The following is a 20,128-nucleotide window of genomic DNA, read 5'->3' on the forward strand; positions in this document are numbered from 1 at the left end:
AGGTTTCTAGATCACATTAAGAATGAGGACAGCCCTGGACCCTCAGTCGGCAGCCACCATGCCTTTTTCTCTGATGACCAGGAGCCCTACCCTGTGACTGACATTGCTGACCTGATCCGGGACTCCTATGAGGTAACTGGACCTGGCCCCATCCCCACCCTCGCCCTCTTGGAAACTTGCTCAAGTGGGTTGCTCAGGTGGGTTTTGAGGGAGGTTCCCTGACTACTACTACTTTCCTCTGTTTGTATGCAAAAAGGGATTCTGTGCATGAGTGACTCTCTGTTTCTCTGCAGAAATTTGGAGACCAGTCTGTGGAGCAGATTGAGCACCTGCGCTGTAAGCACAGGATCAGGGTTCTCCAAGGCCATGAAGATACCACAAAGCAGAATGTGGTGAGTCAAGGGTTATCAGAATGGCAGTCAGGCACTAACCTGGGCTCTGGTCTCCTGTTGGTCTCATAAGAATGCCAGCTTTTGGGGTGCCTGCCTGGCTCAGTCAGAAGAGCCTGCAACTCTTGATCTCAGGGTCATGAGTTCAAGCCCCACATTAGGTGTAGAGATTACTAAAAATAAATACATAAACTTAATGCCAGCTTTGTACCCACCCCCCATTGAATTAGAATGACCTGGTATAGAAACAGCAGAGGTTCTCAAGTCAGACTGTGAGCAGTTTAACCACCGTGAGCCCCAGCTTACCCGGTTGTAAAATGAGGATACTAATACCCAGCATCTGGGATTAAATGAAGTCCGATATATAAAATGCCTAGCACAGAAGGCCTGCAGTGTTCGTTGTTATTCAGGAGGAACTTCCTGCCCAAGCCCCGTCTTTGCTAGAGTTTGACTTCTGTCAGAACCTACACATTTGTCCTGAGGCACTGATGTGTGAATTGGAAAGGTTGAGGGTAAACACCTTGAGAAAGTTACCATATGGTGATCTTTGCGTCAGAGAGGAACAGGCTGCTCTGGTAGACAGGACTGGTGCCTGGCGTCCCCTCGCCCCCCTATGAGCAAGAAGAGCCCCCTGTTCCTCCGATCCTCCTAGGTGCTGGCACAGAACTCACTCCATTGCTGTTCATTCTTCTTTCAAGCTCCGCGTTGTTACCCCAGAAGTCTCCATTCTTCCTGAAGACCTGGAAGAACTCTATGACTTATTCAAGGTAGGAAACTCTGGGCAAATGGGGGAGTGAAAGGCCAAGCCCATGTGGTTGGCCTGCCGGGGTGGGTGGGTGAGCACGTGGAAGCTGCGGAGTCTGCCACGCGCCTGTTCAGTGGCAGCAGAGGCCGGAGCTGCCCCACTCGCTGGCTCCATCTTCTCCTCGCCTGCCTGCGGCTCACACACGAGAACTGTGCTCTGCCGAGGGCCTTGGGTGCCGGTAACCCGTTCTTCACTGTTCTCCATGGAGTTCCCAGGCCTGAGTACGTGGAACAGTGACCATTACTATCATCACCACCTCCTATGCTTTGTAATGACTCCTACTCCCATCCGTAATACATGTTGACATATTTTGATATTTGGCTTTATAGAGCGCGTTACTTTATACTTGACTTTCCCTTGATACTCTTACTAGCACTTTTCCATGTTGCCACGTAGTCTTACTCATTTTAAAATGACCTTAGAGTCTATCATTGACGATACTAAATATACTAAACCGTATTTCTAATATTTGGATATTGAGGTAGATATCCAGATCTTGCTACTTAAATCATGCAGCAGAGAAAATTTTCCATAACCCTGCTAGAACTGTCCTTGCTTGAAACAGCAGATGAAAATGGGGAAGACAGGCAGGATTTAGGTGACCCACACCTGACACTATGGCAGTGAAGGGGGAGAAAGGACAGTTGGAGAAAGCAAGTCTGGAGTCTGGCTTCCAGAACCCTTCCTGGTGGGGACTCTGAGCTGCTGTCCTTCCTGAACTCAGATTGTCAAACTGATGGAAATAGTACTAAGCTACACGTCAGGTGCTTCTAAGCAGAGCAGTAGAGGTGGTCTGAACCTTGTGCACATCTGTCGTGGCATATTTGCCTGCAGTCACTGAAATGGCTGTTGGCCTAGAGTCCTGGCACCCTCGTTCCTAGTGAGCAGGATGTATAGGGAGGACTTCTCAGATCCGTGTCTTCTATGAACATCCCCTGTCTTCAAGTTTGATAGTTTCCTCTGTTGAGAAGAGAAAATATGAAGTCAAAGGTTACTGGTATCCCAAGCCCCCACCTCTCTTCGACTTTCGAGGAGGAAAAATAGGGAATACTAGAAACATAAAGACAGGTAGACAAGTGTGTTGTTTAGCGTGAAAGTATTTCGTTTATTTAAGGCTAACTGTTCTCAGCCTAAGACCTGACACAAATCTGAATTTATATAATTTAAAAGATTGGTTTAAATGAGTAAAATTCATTAAATACTAGCCATGTTCATCTTTAATACAAAGAGTATTTAAAGAAGGTAGAGCTGTTTTCTGTCTTTCCTGTGAACGATGTGTTTGGTACTTAATGAAATTTTATTTGTAGTTAGCTTTCCAACTCTTAGGACTAACTACAAATAGAAACTTAAGAACTATAAATACAAAATATTTTTTTAAGATACACTTCCAAAGGAAATTGCAGGAAAATAGTATGATAATCATGGTGTCTGATTGCGTTGTACAGCACTTTTATGTACTCGCTCCAGTGCTTCTGGGCCCAGAGTCTGCATATGCCCCACCACGTAAGAGCCCTGTCAGACTGTCCTTTCTCTCCATGCTTCTGGCCTTCTCTGAATTCCCTTGGCTTTCATAGCCCGACGTCATGTGTCATAATACTTGCCTAAGTACTGTGTGGGGTATAATGTTCTCTAGTTGGGTTTTACATACACCTCTGGTCTTTTCAGTCAGAATTTCATTTTCTCAGGGAAAGGTTCACATAGAGATACCCTTCCATTGCTTTATAAATACATGATAGGTTATTAATAAGGAGTCTGTTCCATAACTTCACTGCATCCTTCCCTAAGCCTGGAATGAATGGGCATGATCCTTCTGTGTTAACAAGCAGTAGCTCTGACCGTCTTCATTACATACTCTTTCCTATTCAAGATGAACCATGTGGTTGATACTTAATGAAATCTATTTTTATTGGTAATTTAAAGCAGTTTTTTAAGGTTTGAATGCAATTTTTTTCTTTTAGTTTTATTGATATGACCAGCATCCAGCACTGTAAGTTTAAAGCATGCAGCATGACGATTTGACTTACGTATATTGTCAGGTGATTACTACAGTAAGCTTAATTAGCACCCATCTCATATGGATACAAAAAAAAAAAAAAAAAGAATTTTTTTTTCCTTGTGATGAGAACTTTGGGATCCACTCTCTTAGCAACTTTCAAGTATACCATATAGCCCTTAACTATAGTCGTCACGTCATACATTACATCCCTAGTGCTTCTTATAACTGGAAATTTGTACCTTCTGGCCACTTCACCCAGTTCCCCCACTCCTCACCCCAGCCTCGGAGAACCACAAGTCTGATTTCTTTTTCCGAGTTTGGCATTTTGTTTTTAGATTCCACATAAGATTGAGATCAATACAATATTTTTCTTTTTTTTCCTGCCTGATTTATTTCACTTAGCATAATGCCTTCATGGTCCATCCGTGTTGTAAAGCAGTCTTTCAAATTATATAAATTCAGATTTGTGATGTCTGTCTCCTATTCTCTCAAATTGAGAACAGTATCATTAATCTTACCCCAGTAAGATGTGAACAATATAATACAAACTTGGTGTCACAGAATATTTCTGGAAACACCAAAGACCTGAAAAACAGTTATTTATGTATTCCATAAACCTGCTCTTATTAATGATCTGTTAAATTCATTCACTCTTGAATGAATTATCAGGCTGTTTAATAATATTTGGGAGCCAAAATTAAATTTTGGCTCAGGTCATGATCTCCTGATTTGTGGGTTTGAGCCCCATAGTGGGCTCTGCACTGGCAGCATAGAGTCTGCTTGAGATTCTCCCTCTCTCTCTCTCTCTCTCTCTCTCTCTCTCTGCCCACCCCCCCCCCTTGCTCTTGCTCTTTCTTACTCAAAATAAATAAACTTTTAAAAGTTTATTTGGTCTCTTTAATATTTTGCTTGCTTCCATATTCTGGTTAAGACTTATTTTCAACTTTTAATTAAAAATCACAAAAGAAAGAAAATAAAATTATACCTATTCTTCCCATAAAAAAATAGAAGAAACTTTTAAGCAAAAATGAAAGGGTCTCATCCTGTCTCCACCTGCAGTCCTACCCTTGTACAGGTAATTCCTATTAACAAATTGGTGAGTATCTTTCCTGATTTTTTTTTCCCTTTTATACTATGTCTCTCTCTCTCTCTCTCTCTCTCTCTCTCTCTCTCACACACACACACACACACACACACACACATACACACACACACATTTTTTTCCGCACATAACAGATTATGCTACATGTTAGCCTGCAGTTTTTTTATCATGGATATTTTTATAGGTAATATATACAGATCTTTTCTCATGTAAAACATAGCTGTACAGTTTTGGGGCACATGGGTGGCTCAGTTTAGCGTCCCACCAGCTCAGGTCATGATCTCACAGTTCGTGAGTGCGAGCCCCACATTGGGCTCTGTGCTGACAGCTCAGAGTCTGGAACCTGTTTCAGAGTCTGTGTCTCCCTCTCTCCCCCTCCCCCACTCACACTGTCTCTGTCTCTCTCAAACATAAATAAAAACATTAAAAAATTTTTTAAAATAGCTGTACAGTTTCACCGTAGGGTTGAACCATAATTTACTTAACCATTTACCTATTGAGAGGCATTGAAGTTTCCAGTTTTTTGCTGCTTTATAAACTGCTGCCCTGAGCTCTCTGTGCCTTTATCTGGACACCGGTGCTGCAGTTTCTGTAGGATGAGTTCCTCAGGGATACACAAACCAAACTGTAGCCTGTATTGCTAAAGTGTTTTTGATTTTTTCAAAATTCAGTTCCACTAATGAGGTCCAACAGTGCCAAGTCCTTGGTTTGCTTATTGTAATTGTTTTCTTGGCAGGATTCTGTGGGTGTTTAGCATCACAGGATGCACAAACGTACATGGAATTTCATAGTATGTCTGGGGCTTTTAGGAATGGAAATTCATTAGACCTTTGTTTCACACTGAAAAGTTCCTGTGGCATCTTTCACAATTCTACAAAGGCTATTTGAAGAATTCGGCTGCCAACCAACACAACAGTAAAATTAGAAATGGCATTTTGGTTTTCATCCAAGGATATGTGCTTGCGTATTACAGCATCCACACTTGTGTCTGTGCCACTCTTACAGGTGGAGGGCAGTGAAATTGTGAAGAACCCTGCAATCACTGGGAGCCATTTCTATGAGTCGAGATGCCCTAGGAGGTGATTTAGTATGGGTGTAAAAGATGGTCCTAAAGAGGCGAGCCTCAGGGACAGGGCCAGTTTTGATTGCTGTAGTCGTTGGTATAGTCCTAAGACTTTGAGTCCCTTTTTTTTTTTTTCTGTTTTTTTTTGAATTGTTAATATAGTCATTTGGTTCAAAATTCAAAACCTGTAAGCAAGTATGCAGTAAAAGGACTTGGTTCTACATTGGGGTCCCCACCCGTTTTCCCTCCCGACAGGCAACCCATGCTACTGGTTTCTGCTGTATTCTGTAGACTTGTTTAGTTAGCGCTTTGTCATTTTCAGGTGTGATTTTATGAGACAATAGAATAAAAATTAGGTCTCCTAGAATTAACACTATGGCAGCTAAAGTACACACTGAAAAAATGGTTAAAATGGTTAAAACCGTAAATTTTGTTAGGTGTAGTTTGCTATCATGAAAAAAATAACCTTCGAAAAAGAGGTCAAAATTACATATTCATGTGGGTAAGAAGTACAAGAAGGTAACAAGGGAAATGTTTTACATGTCTGGTTAGAGTAATGAGATTGCAAGTGCTTTAATTTTTTCACTTGTGTTATAATATTGCTTATTCAATACATATTTTCCAAGGCCAGGTGAGTCCTGAGAGAGGGCTGTGTGGACCGTGGCTTGTAAGCGTGCGGGCTCCTCCAGGGACCACCATCTCTCAAAGATCCCTCTCTCTTGTTTTAAGAGAGAACACATGATGAGCTGCTACTGGGAGCAGCCCAGGCCGGTGGCCCCACGCCATGACCCCAGCAGGCCCTATGCAGAGCAGTACCGCATAGACGTCCGGCAGTTTACACACCTGTTTCAGCTTGTCTCGCCCTGGACCTGTGGAGCCCACACGGAGATCCTCGCTGAAAGGACTTTCAGGCTCCTGGATGACAACATGGATCATCTGATCGAATTCAAAGCATTTGTGAGCTGTCTCGGTAGGACTCTGTGTGTCTTCACCGTGGCAAGTTAATTTGGGACGGGAGTCCATGAACGCAAGACAAGGTGGACTGTGGAGCAGGCAGACCCACACGATGAAATGTATTTGGGCACGGGCCTGACATGATTTTGTGATTTTAGAAACCACTCTGCAGGCTCCTCTCATGTCTAATTTTATGCTTCCTTAAGGAGGGTGAGAAGGGCCCACACTGTCAACATACAAGGTCATTGCCCTTGTTCTCCTCCGGTACCCAGGGTGTGGTGGTGGCTTGTTAGGAGCCACGTTCCTAAGTCTTGCACAAAAAATTAAAATCTTTCAGACTGTGTGAGGCCAGAGTTCACGAGGTTATCTTGCCGGTCAATAGAGACCAATCGCTACCTTTTACATTTTCATTTCAAACATAGTGTGTCTGGGGGTAGCGGCAATGAGGTATTGGGTCAATAAGTATTGACCTTACTAAGTTCTCTCCCCACAGTGAGTTTGTGTCATGACAAATGTACTTTAACCATTTGCATATACTCAGTCTCTTTTCTGTTTTTGCAGATGTTATGTATAATGGAGAAATGAATGAGAAAATTAAGCTGTTATATAGACTTCATATCCCTCCAGGTAAGAAATACTAAGGAAAAAATTTAGGCTCTGTTCTGCTTTGACACAAAGAAGCTTTGGGCATGACTCTGAAGTTCTCATTTAAAATTTCATTTAGACTTGAGTCCACAGATGTTTCTAGTTTGGGGTTACTGGTAACAGATTTTCAGTACTGTACTGTATGGCCTATGGTAGTGGTTCCCAAACTTCAGCATGCATCAGAATCAGCTGGAGGGCTTGTTAAAACACTGGTTCCTGGGCCCCACTCCAGAGTTTCCGACTCACTAGTTCTGAAGACAACATGCTGGGAACTGCTGGTCTGTGGAATGTGTGGGGCAGCAGACCCTGGTTGCCTAAATAGATGGTTATTTTAGCTTACTCTTTTGAAGGACCGTATCATTTTTCCAGCAGGTAAGACCCCGCTTCTCTGAAGTTTAAGCAGTGGTAACCAGTAACAAAGAAATCAGTTTTGATACCTATGGGGTATTACGTGGCTTTAACCGTAAGGTATTCCTTGGATTTTTGAAACTCATAGAGGTGGGTTAGTAATGCCAAGATGGTTTCTGGACCCAGGGCCATATGGTTCTGGTGTTGTATGGGGCTCTGACAGGAATTCCCAACGAGGGAGACTAGGAAGGGAGTTTTTAGGGCCATGAGATCCTGGTGCCTTTTACAACTAACACCTCTACAAAAGTTGGAAATGTGGGTGGACATAATTTGTGGGGTTTTTGGGTACACTTCCTGAATTGAGCCATTACTGAACTGGCATATAATATATGCTCTACAGTATCCCCAGGGAACATTCTGTAGCAGCCACCCAGCTCCTCCTCCACCTCCCCACAGGCTCATTATTATTTTACTGCAAATGGCTTAGCATCAGTGAAGTTTTTTGCCTTTTATGCCAGTATAAGTTAGTGACTTTTGTTCTTGAATTTGCCTTTATTTTTCACAAATGTATTCCTACTAACATAGAAGACATGCATAATTATTCCCTTATTATCATTGCTGTCACTCTTTTCACAATCATCTGTATCTAGTATTGCTAAATAGGACATGTGATTGATTGTATTTCATTCATTTATTTCATCTTAATTTTTAAATAAGCATTTTATTTTGGGATAATTTTAAATTTACAGAAAAGTTGCAAAGATAGTCATGATGGAGTTCTCATTTTTAAAATATCTTTTAAGTGTTTTAAAGTTGTTTTATTTTTATTGCAGTATAGTTAACATAGGGTTTTTAGTTTCAGGTGTACAATATAGTGATTCAACACTTCTATACATTACTCCGTGCTCATCACAACAAGTGCACTCCTTAATCCCCATCACAGATTTCACCATCTCCCTCCCCCACTCCTGGCACCCATGAGTTTGTTCTCTATAGTTAAGAGTCTGTCTATTGGTTTTCTCTTTTTTTCCCCCCTTTGCTTGTTTGTTTTGTTTCTTAAATTCCACATATGAGTGAAATCATATGGTACTTGTCTTTCTCTGACAGACTTATTTCACTTAGTATTATACTCTCTAACTCCATCCATGTTGTTGAAATGGCAAGATTTCATTCTTTCTTATAGCTGAGTAATATTCCATTGTGTATATACACCACATCTTTATCCATTCATCAGTCAGGGGACATTTGGGTTGCTTCCATAATTTGGTTGTTGTCGATAATGCTGCTATACCATAGGGGTGCATGTATCCCTTTGAATTAGTGTTGCTGTATTTTCAGGGTACATGCCCAGCAGTGCGATTACTGGATCATAGTTCTATTTTTAATTTTTTGACGAACCACCATACTGTTTTCCACATTGGCTGCACCAGTTTGCATTCCCACCAACAGTGCACAAGGGTTCCTTTTTCTTCACATCCTCATCAACACTTGTTTCTTGTGTTGTCGATTTTAGCCATTCTGACAGATGTGAGGTGGTAGCTCATTATAGGTTTGATTTGTATTTCCCTGATGATGATGATGATGTTGAGCACCTTTTGATGTGTCTGTTCGCCATCTGGATGTCTTCATTGGAGAAATTTCTGTTCATTTCTTATGCCCATTTTTAATGGATTATTTGTTTTTTGGGTGTTGTGTAAGTTCTTTATGTATTTTGGATACTTACCCTTTATCAGCTATATCATTTGCAAATATCTTCTCCCATTCCATAAGTTGCCTTTTGTTTTGTTGTTTTTGCTGATTGTTTCTCCTTTGCTGTGCAGAAGCTTTTTATTTTGATGTAGTCTAACAGTTTATTTCTGCTTTTGTTTCCCCTGCCTGAGGATACATATCTAGAAAAATGTTTCTATGGCTGACGTCAGAGAAATTATTGCCTGTGCTATCTTCAAGGATTTTTATGGTTTCATGTCTCACTTGTAGGTCTTTAATCCATTTTGAGTTTATTTTTGTGTATGGTGAAAGAAAATAGTCCAGTTTTCCCAACACCATTTGTTGAAGAGACTGTGTTTTTCCCATTGGATATTCTTTCCTCGTTTGTTGAAGATTAATCGACCATATAATTGTGGGTTTATTTCTGGGTTTTCTATTCTGCCCATTGACCTATGGGTCTGTTTTTGTGCCAGTACCATACTATTTTGATTACTATAGCTTTGTACTATAACTTGAAATCTGCAATTGGGTACCTCCAGTTTTTCTTTTTCAAGATTGCTTTAGTTGTTCAGGGTCATTTATGGTTCCATACACACTTTAAGATTGTTTGTTCCAGTTCTGTGAAAAACGCTGTTGGTATTTTGATAGGGATTGCATTAAATCTGTAGATTGCTTTGGGTAGTATGGACATTTTAACAATATTTGTTCTTCTAGCCTATGAGCATGGAATGTCTTTCCATTTCTTTGTGTTGTCTTAAATTTTTTTCATCAATGTTTTATAGTTTTCAGAGTACCAGTCTTTCACCTCCTTGGTTAAATTTATTCCTAGGTATCTTTTTATTTTTGATGCAATTGTAAATGAGATTGTTTTCCTTTTTTTTTAAGGCATATAAAACTATTTATTAACCACTGTTTACCAGTATTTACAATAAAGTAAACAATATACAGTTGGATAACATTCTGACTACAAAGATACTGCTTCTCCTGGTTTCTGCTGAACCAGTAACTCAAATACTGAGATTAAGCTTACATGTAAGGAATGAGTTGGGGTAAAGACAAAACACACAGGTCAAGAGTTTAGATTACAGACGTTTGTCCCCCCATTTATTCCAGAAGGTGCTAAATTGCCAACATCTCTAACCATCTGATTATGATTAGGTTTCCATGAACAAAGTGTTAAAGATTCCATGAATCATGACCACTTAGTACAGCACAAGGATTTCAATTTCTTGAAAAGGAAAAGGTCACTAGAAGGAAGCTTTAAATGTCCACTTAACTAAGTTTAGCTTAATTAATTAAAACACACCAGGACTTGTCTAGTTTTCTCATTGGGTGGGGAACTGTTGGTAGTGATAAAATTTTCCTTTCAGGGATCTTGCAAATAAACTTGCATTTGTATGAATGTAGATATGGATTCTGATATGGCTTTTCAAATTGTCCCATTTAAATTGCTTACATTTTTTTAAAAAAGCACAACTAATTACAAAATTTGAAAGGTTAAGGCTTCAGGAAAAATGTCAATTTAAACAATTTATTTCTTAGGTTGCTAAAAATGATGGCATCCCAGAAACATGAGCTTATCCATGGTTATAAAATGCTGTTTTTATTTTGGGGAATGTTAAAAAAAAAGGAAGGAAAAAAAAAACCATTTACATATGTATTTTAAGTATACACACACAAAAAAAAACCCAAATAAACAAAAAAACCCCAGAGTGGTCCTTAGGCATATAGGAGTTAACAAAAAGTTCTGATTGAGTAACAACTATGAAGATTTCCCCCAACATTTAGAAAATGTGTTGTCTAAAGCAGGGGAATAATATACCATATTCTTAAATATTCCTTTCTGATAAAGGAAGCTTTCATTTGCCCAGAATACCCAGTGGTATAGATGGAAAACCCCCAACAACTCCCCCCAATACTACTTCAAAACAAACATGTGAAACTTGATTTTCATTAGAATGTTATTTCTTCACACTAATAAATCAAAAAACCAAGACCCGGATTTTACATATGTATAAATGTATATAAAAAACAATGCAAACAGTTACTGAGCTTATCTCCTGGACAAGAATGCCAAGTTAGTCTGTCTTCATAAAAAGCAATTACAATCTGAGGACACTTCATATTTGCCTCTTTTGCCAGCACCAAGCCTGCCTCATCTGAATCTTTCCATTTCCATTCCACATGAAATCTCCACTGCTGTCTGTGGCACCAATTATTCATTTGGGATCAAGACCTTTGGCAAAAGCATCTCTTTTCTTCTTTGACTTGCTGTCATCAGATTCACTGTCAGATAAAGATTTTCTTTTTGTGCCATCTTTTTCTTTACCAGCTTTTGAGAATTAAGAAATGCTTCAGTTAACTCTGGACAATCTAAATTTTCTGCAGGTTCCCAAGTATTGTCAGCATCTGTAAATCCCTTCCCCTTCAGGAAGTACTCCACTTTCCTGTTCACTACACGTCGGTCCAGTACTATTCTCATCACAAATTCTTCAGGCCCTGCCTCTTCTTTTTTACTCTTTCCATTCTGTTTCTTTCTCATTTTTTGCAATGTAGTTTTATTGGAGGCCATTTTTTATTGCAGACTTGAAGAGCTATTGTTTACCACCTGTGAGCTGCTCTGGGTCCCGGGTCTGGGGATTGTTTTCTTAATTTCACTTTCTGCTGCTTTATTATTAATGTATAGGAATGCAGATTTCTGTATACTGATTTTGTATCCTGTGACTTTACCGAATTCATTTATCAGTTCTAGTAGTTTTTTGGTGGCCTTTGGGGTTTTCTCTATATAGTATGGTATCGTCTAAACATGGTGAAAGTTTGAACTCATCCTTACCGATTTGGATGCCTTTTATTTCTTTTTGTTTTTGATTGCTGTGGCTAGAACTTCCAGTACTATGTTGTAAAAGTGGTGAGAGTGGACATCCTTGTTTTTTCCCTGACCTTGGGGGAAAAGCTCTTAGTGTTTCCCCAGAGTATGATGTTAGCTGTGGGTTTTTCATATTTTCATAAGGCCTTTATTATATTGAAGTATGTTCCCTCTAGACCTACTTTAGGTCTAGTTGAGAGTTCTTATTATGAATGGATATTGTACTCTGTCAAATGCTTTTTCTGCAACTATTGAAATTACCATATGGTTTTTATACTTTCTCTTATTGATAGGATGTATCACGTTGATTTGGGAACATTAAGCTGCCCTTGCATCCTGGGAATAAATCCCATTTGATCGTAGTGTAATAGATCTTTAAACTTACTGGTTTTTAGTATTATCATTTGAGGCGGATACTTGATTCTTGATCTAGCTTCATATTGAAGTTGTTTCAAAATTATAAGTTTATTTCTAAAAGCCATGTTTTAATTATTAGTTCATTAAAAGACATTTGTAGACCTTCATGGCTTTTGAAAATCAATTTTTCAAAAACTTTTTGACTGTATGGGATTGTAACATTTATATTATATGACTCCAAATTTAAAATTTTTAATTAAGTGCAAACTGAGATTTGATATATGTTATTTCACTTACCTATATTTAACATTGGAATTTTTGACACAAAGAAAGAAAAGTCTTAATAATGCAGACAACCTAAAACCTATTTAGGTATCAATTTGTTAAGGCCATAAAGATCCACAATACATTTAGGTTTTTTTTTTTTTTTAATTTTTTTTCAACGTTTTTTATTTATTTTTGGGACAGAGAGAGACAGAGCATGAACGGGGGAGGGGCAGAGAGAGAGGGAGACACAGAATCGGAAACAGGCTCCAGGCTCCGAGCCATCAGCCCAGAGCCCGACGTGGGGCTCGAACTCACGGACCGCGAGATCGTGACCTGGCTGATGTCGGACGCTTAACCGACTGCGCCACCCAGGCGCCCCAACATTTAGGTATTTTTAATTTAAATTTAATTTTAACACATACTTCCCATCATAACTTTTTGAGTAAAGGTGGAACACACACACTAGGGAGGTAAAAGAAGAGTCTTGTTAATTAGGAGGAGGTATACTGAGGATTGCAAGTTTGAATTTGTACCCTCAGAGAGTAAGGCCTCATTTGCCAGATGAGGGAGGCATGGTACCAAACAAAGCACAACAGCCCCTGGGCCCTACACACCCACCTTGTGCAGAGCTCTTGCTTGTAATTTTGCAAGGGTATTATGGGAGGCAAAGGGATTTTGTGAGCTCGCTTACAAAGGTATCTGATGCAACTCAGGAAGCAAGAAAGTGCTAAGCCCAGGGTGTCACTTCCAGAAGAGCTCCCTTTATTGGCTCCATAGTGATTACAACACTGTTTGTTTAGCAGAGGAAATAGAAGAGAAATAGTCCAGATGATTTGATGCCTTATCAGGTGACGTACAGATGAACAGTATTCCAGAAGATTATTAAATTGGGAGTTTTCATTGCAGACTGATAAATCTGCAGATATTGGTCATTTTGCTCAGTGAATTATACTAATTGGACTTCCAGAAGACCATTTTCTGGAACATCAGATTCGATAGAAGCATCAAAGCAAGCTACCAAGAATGGTCTATTGGAAATGGTAAATGAGCACAAACAAATGAGACACTAGAGGCTTTCTGTAAAGGAGCAAACTGAGGGGGCAGCTTATGCCCCCAGCTCCTAGAGATGCCAAGATTCAGGGAACACGTTATGTTTGCAGAGCAGCTCTCCCCTGGGGGTCCTGCTGGTCTGGATCCACATTAAATGATCTTAAAGTTAAATCCAATAGAATTTGAGCTGCTCCAGTCTTGTGTTCAGCTTTACGTGAATAGGCTTCTTTTTGAGGCCTTATGCACACAAAAGTGAATTTGCTGTCCAAAGAAAGGGTTTTGTAAAGAAGTGGAGTTAAAAGGAAAAATATTACAGATAATTCCAATTTGCCATTTGGTTAAAGATGGTTATTTTAAAAAGGATTTCAAGTTGAAGACCTGAATGAACTTAATTGAAAATTGAAAGCACACTTGAAAATATATTAACATGTAGCAACAAAGTATGGATTCAAAGCAAAAATTCAACCAGGAATGTTAGAAATGCTTCGTCAGTGATATTTAGTCAGTGTTAGAATTTGAAATCTGAAACCTAACTGTAGACAAATATAGCAGTATCTGTACAAAAGAGGAAAAGCTTTGTTATTTTAGAATATTTGATATAAAAAATTTTTAAAAGGGGTCAAAATCCAGTCATATTAGCCAAAAAAAATTCAGTAATACATTTGTCAGTAAGGGTGAAGCTGTGTGATGTTTCATGCTTTACATAAAATAAAAAACACTTGAACATTCAAATTCTCGGTAATGACACTTGCTTCCACCTTTTGTTCAGTTTTCAGTAATAGTGGCAGCCTGTTTTGAAGAGATCATTATTTAAAAGTCCTGGGGCGCCTGGGTGGCGCAGTCGGTTAAGCGTCCGACTTCAGCCAGGTCACGATCTCACGGTCCGTGAGTTCGAGCCCCGCGTCGGGCTCTGGGCTGATGGCCCGGAGCCTGGAGCCTGTTTCCGATTCTGTGTCTTCCTCTCTCTCTGCCCCTCCCCCGTTCATGCTCTGTCTCTCTCTGTCCCAAAAATAAAAATAAATAAACGTTAAAAGTCCTAATCAGGAATTGCATGTAACCATTTCAATATAAATAGTGGTATGATAACTAATATTAAGAAGTCCTGGGGCGCCTGGGTGGCTCAGTTGGTTGGGCCTCCGACTTCGGCTCAGGTCATGATCTCGTAGTCTGTGAGTTCGAGCCACACGTTGGGCTCTGTGCTGACAGCTCAGAGCCTGGAGCCTGCTTCCGATTGTGTCTCCCTCTCTCTGGCCCTCCCACACTCACGCTCTGTCTCTGTCTCTCTCTCTCAAAAATAAATAAACGTTAAAAAAAAAAATCCTAAGTATTCTAACATTTCAGTACCATTAGATCCATTTTGTTACTTGACAAAATATTTTATTTCATCACTTATGGTAAAAGAATATCTTTGAAGTTTGTTTACTTAGAATGGATCCTCTTTCTAAACCTATGCAGTACAATTAGAAATACACAAGATCTATGGGGCGCCTGGGTGGCGCAGTCGGTTAAGCGTCCGACTTCGGCCAGGTCACGATCTCGCGCTCCGTGAGTTCGAGCCCCGTGTCAGGCTCTGGGCTGATGGCTCAGAGCCTGGAGCCTGCTTCCGATTCTGTGTCCCCCTCTCTCTCTGCCCCTCCCCCATTCATGCTCTGTCTCTCTCTGTCCCAAAAATAAATAAAACGTTGAAAAAAAATTAAAAAAAAAAAAAAAAAGAAATACACAAGATCTTTGTATGACATTGTCTGCTTTGTCAAGAGTATTGGCAGATCAGATGATAGGAATGGACATATACAATCACAGATTTCATACTGTAGTCACTGTGGATAAAAACCTTAGCAGTATTGTGAAATGGATGTTATGTGTGTGAAATTAACATCAACAGGACCAAAGACAATGGAACATGTGACGACCATGGTTTGACTAAGAGAAAAGTCTGGCACCCAAGTTACACCCACCATATTGGTTCTCCACTTTTTGCTTAGCCTTTTCTTATGGTTATACTAAGAAACAATACTGATGATAAACTCTATATAATCTACTGCTTTTGAGAATGTGTTAATATGTCAAAGGATCTATTAAAATCCAAGAAACTGAAAGACACACTGCCTTAAGGACCAAATTATTAATGGAAATGGCTCAAATGGCACACATGAAGAGGATTCACCAAATGAAGTGGAAACAGATGAGCTAATTGATGAATCCAGCTAAGATCAGGAACTTCTCTCAGAGAATGGATATAGTCTCTTTGAGATGATTCTGATAATGGATGACATACCAAGCAAACTTACAAAGGTCAGCTCTTCACAGGACACACAAAAATGATAAGATTATATTCTAGTTTAACAACTTAAGCAGCATTGATAACGACCTCAGAAATTATACCATGCACATTCATTTTGGTGATAGCTTAAGCTAGACGAAAGATCTGTTCTTTCGACTGGAGTTTAAAATACCAAAAGAGGATTTTGAAAAATGTTGTGTACACACCTCCGAAAACATCTTTTGTGAAATTGTAATATTGCATTGAACCTTTTAGAAGAGCTGGGTACTGAAGATCCTTGGTATTACCCAAATTGTCAAGCCACTAGGAAAATGGATTTGATCATAGCATCCAGTACTTGTTTACATCATGTGTTTTTCTTTTAATTTCATTAAAAATTTTTAATGTTTATTAATTTTTGAGAGAGAGAGGATGAGCAGGGGAGGAACAGAGGGAGAGGGAGACAGAGGATCTGAAGTGGGCTGTGTGTTGGCAGCAGAGAGCCTGATGCGGAGCTCAGACTCACGGAACCATAAGATGATGATCTGAACCGAAGCCGGCTGCTTAACCGACTGAGCCACCCAGGTGCCCCTTCAGTGATTTTCTTAGATATCTGAGACCCAAGTTGGATACTTTACTTAGCTTTCCTATCAAAGACTTGGTTGGATATATTGGAACTCCTAATAAATTGCAAGTCCTAGCTGCTATAATTTGCTGTTTTCGACCACTGTGGAGGGCTAGGAAGGCACTATTCTGTTTTTGCAAGAAAAAATATGAGAATGGTATTATTTTGATGACTGTAGTGTCTCAACTGCATCTGAAAGCCAAACTGTATTGAAAGCAGTGTGTGTAGTCTTCCACCAGAGCTAAGATACAATAGAACTAGCTTTTCCCCTCCACAAGAATCCCATTTAGAAAGTGACAAAGACAGCAGTGGTGATGACGATGAAGTCCTTGAAGCCAGAGAACAGACTTTCCTGCTGGTGGCATTTATTGAAGTCATGAAGGTATCTACCACATTAAGATAAAAGTTTGAGATAGACCGCAAATGTAAATCCTTCAAGATATTTTAACTTGTGCTATACTTGAAGCGAGACACAATGAAAACTTTAATAGAAATGTCTCTTATTTCATTTATAGTCTTGAATTACAAGTTACACATCAGAATATAAAAATGTTTATGAAACATTTATGAAAGTTCAGATACCTCATTTAAGAAGGTGGAAAGTACATTTAAAGATTGTAAACAACTTTTACTACTTTCCCTTAATGCATTGTATACTTCGGAGCATAGGTAACAATGAGTTTTTTCATTGATTCTTTACCTGTCTCCTTTCTAGACACTCGCCCTCTTGAATTAACCATTCCTCTCTATGCTCCCATCTTTGTGTGTATTATTCTTCTGTTAGAGCGTTTTTTTAGTGACTTGTGTACACATTTCACCTCTTAGAGGCCCAATATCCTCTTGACATCTTCTAGCAGCTATTACCTAAAAAAATCTGTTTCCATCATGACTGCCCTAAGTACCATCCAGGGTTTATGATTTTCCTCCTATTCAGTGAGTGGATGTTCGCATGTGCCACTGTGTAGAATTTTTGGGCAAGCCTGGAAAAATGACTTAACATCTGTTATAATAAAACCCCCAAACCTAAAACAACCCCAAACAATTCCCACCCCCCAAACCCCAGAAACATGTCTCCCAAGTAGGAAGGAGAGTACCTTATCAAGGCTTTGGTGCCATCTTGGGGATATTTGTTGGATTACAACTGAATTTTGCCTTTTATTCTCAGTGAGTGGCTTACTAGTAAATATAAGGATCCTGCTGTGTCCATTCTTTATAATTTTTTTATTTATTTTGAGAGAGTGAGTGCACTTAGATGCGGGAGAGGCAGAAAGGAGAGAGAGAGAGAGAGAGAGAGAGAGAGAGAGAGAGAGAGAGAAAGAAAATGAGAATCCCAAGTAGGCTCTGTGCTGTCAGCACAGAGCCGGATGCGGGGCTCAATCTCACAAACTGAGATCATGACCTGGGCTGAAATTAAGTCAGAGGCTTAACCCACTGAGCCACCCAGGTGCCCCTAGAATTGTTTTTTATAAGAGCTTCTTGATCTGTGGTTCCCATACCATATAGTGCATTCATTTAAAGTTACAAAACCCGTTTTTTAGTATCTTTAAACAACCATCATCACAATTTTAGGAATTTTCATCACCCTAAAAAGTACCATACTCTTCGCTGTTGCTCCCAGCCCATCCATTTTGCTTTGCTTTGTCTTTATAGAATCCTATTTTAGGTATTTCCTATAAATGGGAATAATGCAATTTGCCATTTTGTGTGTGGCTTTTACTCAGTTTTCAAGGTTCATCCATGTTATAGCCTGTCTCTGTGCTTATTCATGACTGAATTTGATACTCCATTTGATAATTATGTCCTAATCCCGTCATTAATTGAACACTTGGGTTTATTGCCACTTCTTGGCTCTTGTGAACAATGCTCCTGTAACTTGTGTACAAGTTTCTAAGTGGGTAGGTTTTCATTTCTCTTTGGTATATACATAAGGGTAGAATTTCTGGGTCAAATGGTAGTTCTGTGTTTACCTTTTTGATGAACTGCCAGATGGTTTTTCAAAATGGCTGTGCCATTTCCTATTTTCAGTAGTATAATGAAGATTCTGGTAGGAGTATTTTTGTATATTTCAAGAAAACTTGCAATGATAAAATGCTTTGTATTCAGCAATTTTTCAGTTTTTGTTAGAAACTTAGTATATGCTCACTATGAAAACAGATGCCATGAAGTTTAAAACGCTAATCCCACCATCCAGAAATTTGTGTATTTATTTCTAGAATTTCTGTGTATGTATATACATACATATATTTTGGGTTTTAGAAAATAGGATTTTACTACATACATTTTTCCAGGGCAGTATCAGCAGTGTCCTATGAATTTGTATTTCATTAATTAAAATCTTGTCTACATAAATCGAGAAAAAGGCTTTATGTGGTCTGTTGTTTTCTTTACTCTGTGTATCCAGACAGTGCTTGGTGTACTAGGGAGTTCAGAGTCCCTGCAAAGACTGCAGCCCACAGGGTGCAGGGGTGGGGAGGGGTTGCTATTGGCTTAGCCTTTAGTTCTTAATTACATAAAAAGCTGAATTACGGCCAGTTTTGCTTAACATGCAGTAATTTGTTCAACGTAATTTTTTTTTGTTTTAAGCACTCACTGAAAATGATCGAGACAGCCAGTCCCCATTAAAGAATCCTCTGTTGTCGACGTCAAGACCACTGGTTTTTGGGAAGTCAAATGGTATGTACTTCTTTTCATTAATTCCCCTGCAGGCACACACTGCAATTGTTAGAAGAAACTTCACAGCTCTTCTTAGAAGTGGACTTACATAGTCCCTTGAATCAACAGCCCACTGCTTTCAGAAGCCAGAAACCTTTCAAGTGGCAGTGTATTGAGGGACTGCCCCTCGGCCCAACCACCACGTTTATTCCTCTTGCCTAAGGTTTGAGGGGTTATCATGCAGCTACCACACTCCATTCATGGTCAGTTGTAGAACAGACTCTCTAATCTGTTTTCAGTTTGTGTGTACTTAGTGGAATTCTGCCCTCACTGCCCCATTCTACATGTTCCTTTTTGCTTTCACTGAGTTTTAAAATATATATTGTATTTTCTGTGTCTCAAGGTGATGCAATTGATTATCAGAAACAGCTGAAGCAGATGATTAAAGATTTAGCCAAAGAAAAAGATAAAACTGAGAAAGAGTTGCCCAAAATGAGCCAGGTATGAACCTTATTCTATGCAGAGAATTAACCACTTTGCCAGTTTGTTCAGAGGTAAGCTTGAAAGTTGAGCTGGGGCCTACTTCCAAAACCATAATCAAAGGATCAGAGCTGAACACTGGTGACTAAAAGGGAAATGTTTAAAGGATTCCTCCCAAAGTTTGGGAAATGTAGGCTTCAAGTTGGAAATGTTCCTTTATTACAGGATTATCAGTCTTTTTGGTGCTAATGTGGACTGTGAGCCTTCAAGAAAGAATTCAGCATGCAGTGTTTCTTGGTCTCTTTTGACCACAGAACACATGGCATTCATATATCCTGGAATACTTCAGAAGGGTTGCTCTACTCTGTTGGGGAGTTGCTTTCAAATTTTCATTCTCTCTTGGATATAGTCACATTTCAATGCTGTAGGTCAACTCTACCTCACTTTTTAAAAAGCCAGTTAAATCCCATCACCCAGAGCTACCGGTACTAACATTCTGATACACAGGATGTCAACTTCTAACTATAAACAAAAGTAGGCTCTTTTAATACCTAGCTTTTAT

General features: G+C 39.5%; 1 protein-coding gene and 1 pseudogene across 5 annotated transcripts in view; one reads left to right on the plus strand and one right to left on the minus strand.

Moving 5' to 3' along the window:
- TBC1D8 (TBC1 domain family member 8) overlaps window positions 1-20,128 on the plus strand; it is a 110,844-nt gene that overhangs the window by 88,876 nt on the left and 1,840 nt on the right. For 4 of the 5 annotated variants that reach the window (XM_047068525.1, XM_047068526.1, XM_047068527.1 and 1 more), the window contains 7 exons: window positions 3-132; window positions 294-392; window positions 1,088-1,156; window positions 6,085-6,325; window positions 6,871-6,936; window positions 19,018-19,107; window positions 19,490-19,587. In XM_047068525.1, the coding sequence (XP_046924481.1) occupies window positions 3-132; window positions 294-392; window positions 1,088-1,156; window positions 6,085-6,325; window positions 6,871-6,936; window positions 19,018-19,107; window positions 19,490-19,587 (793 nt within the window). The remainder of the gene's footprint in view (window positions 1-2; window positions 133-293; window positions 393-1,087; window positions 1,157-6,084; window positions 6,326-6,870; window positions 6,937-19,017; window positions 19,108-19,489; window positions 19,588-20,128) is intronic. The other variant, XM_047068529.1, reaches the window with a different exon arrangement.
- Window positions 10,662-11,722, minus strand: LOC124503459 (chromobox protein homolog 3-like; annotated as a pseudogene).

This window comes from Lynx rufus, unplaced genomic scaffold (genome assembly GCF_022079265.1).
Source record: "Lynx rufus isolate CCGP_SWC_20201006 ecotype Redwood Valley unplaced genomic scaffold, mLynRuf1.p SCAF_8, whole genome shotgun sequence".
Classification (NCBI taxonomy): Eukaryota; Metazoa; Chordata; class Mammalia; order Carnivora; family Felidae; genus Lynx; species Lynx rufus.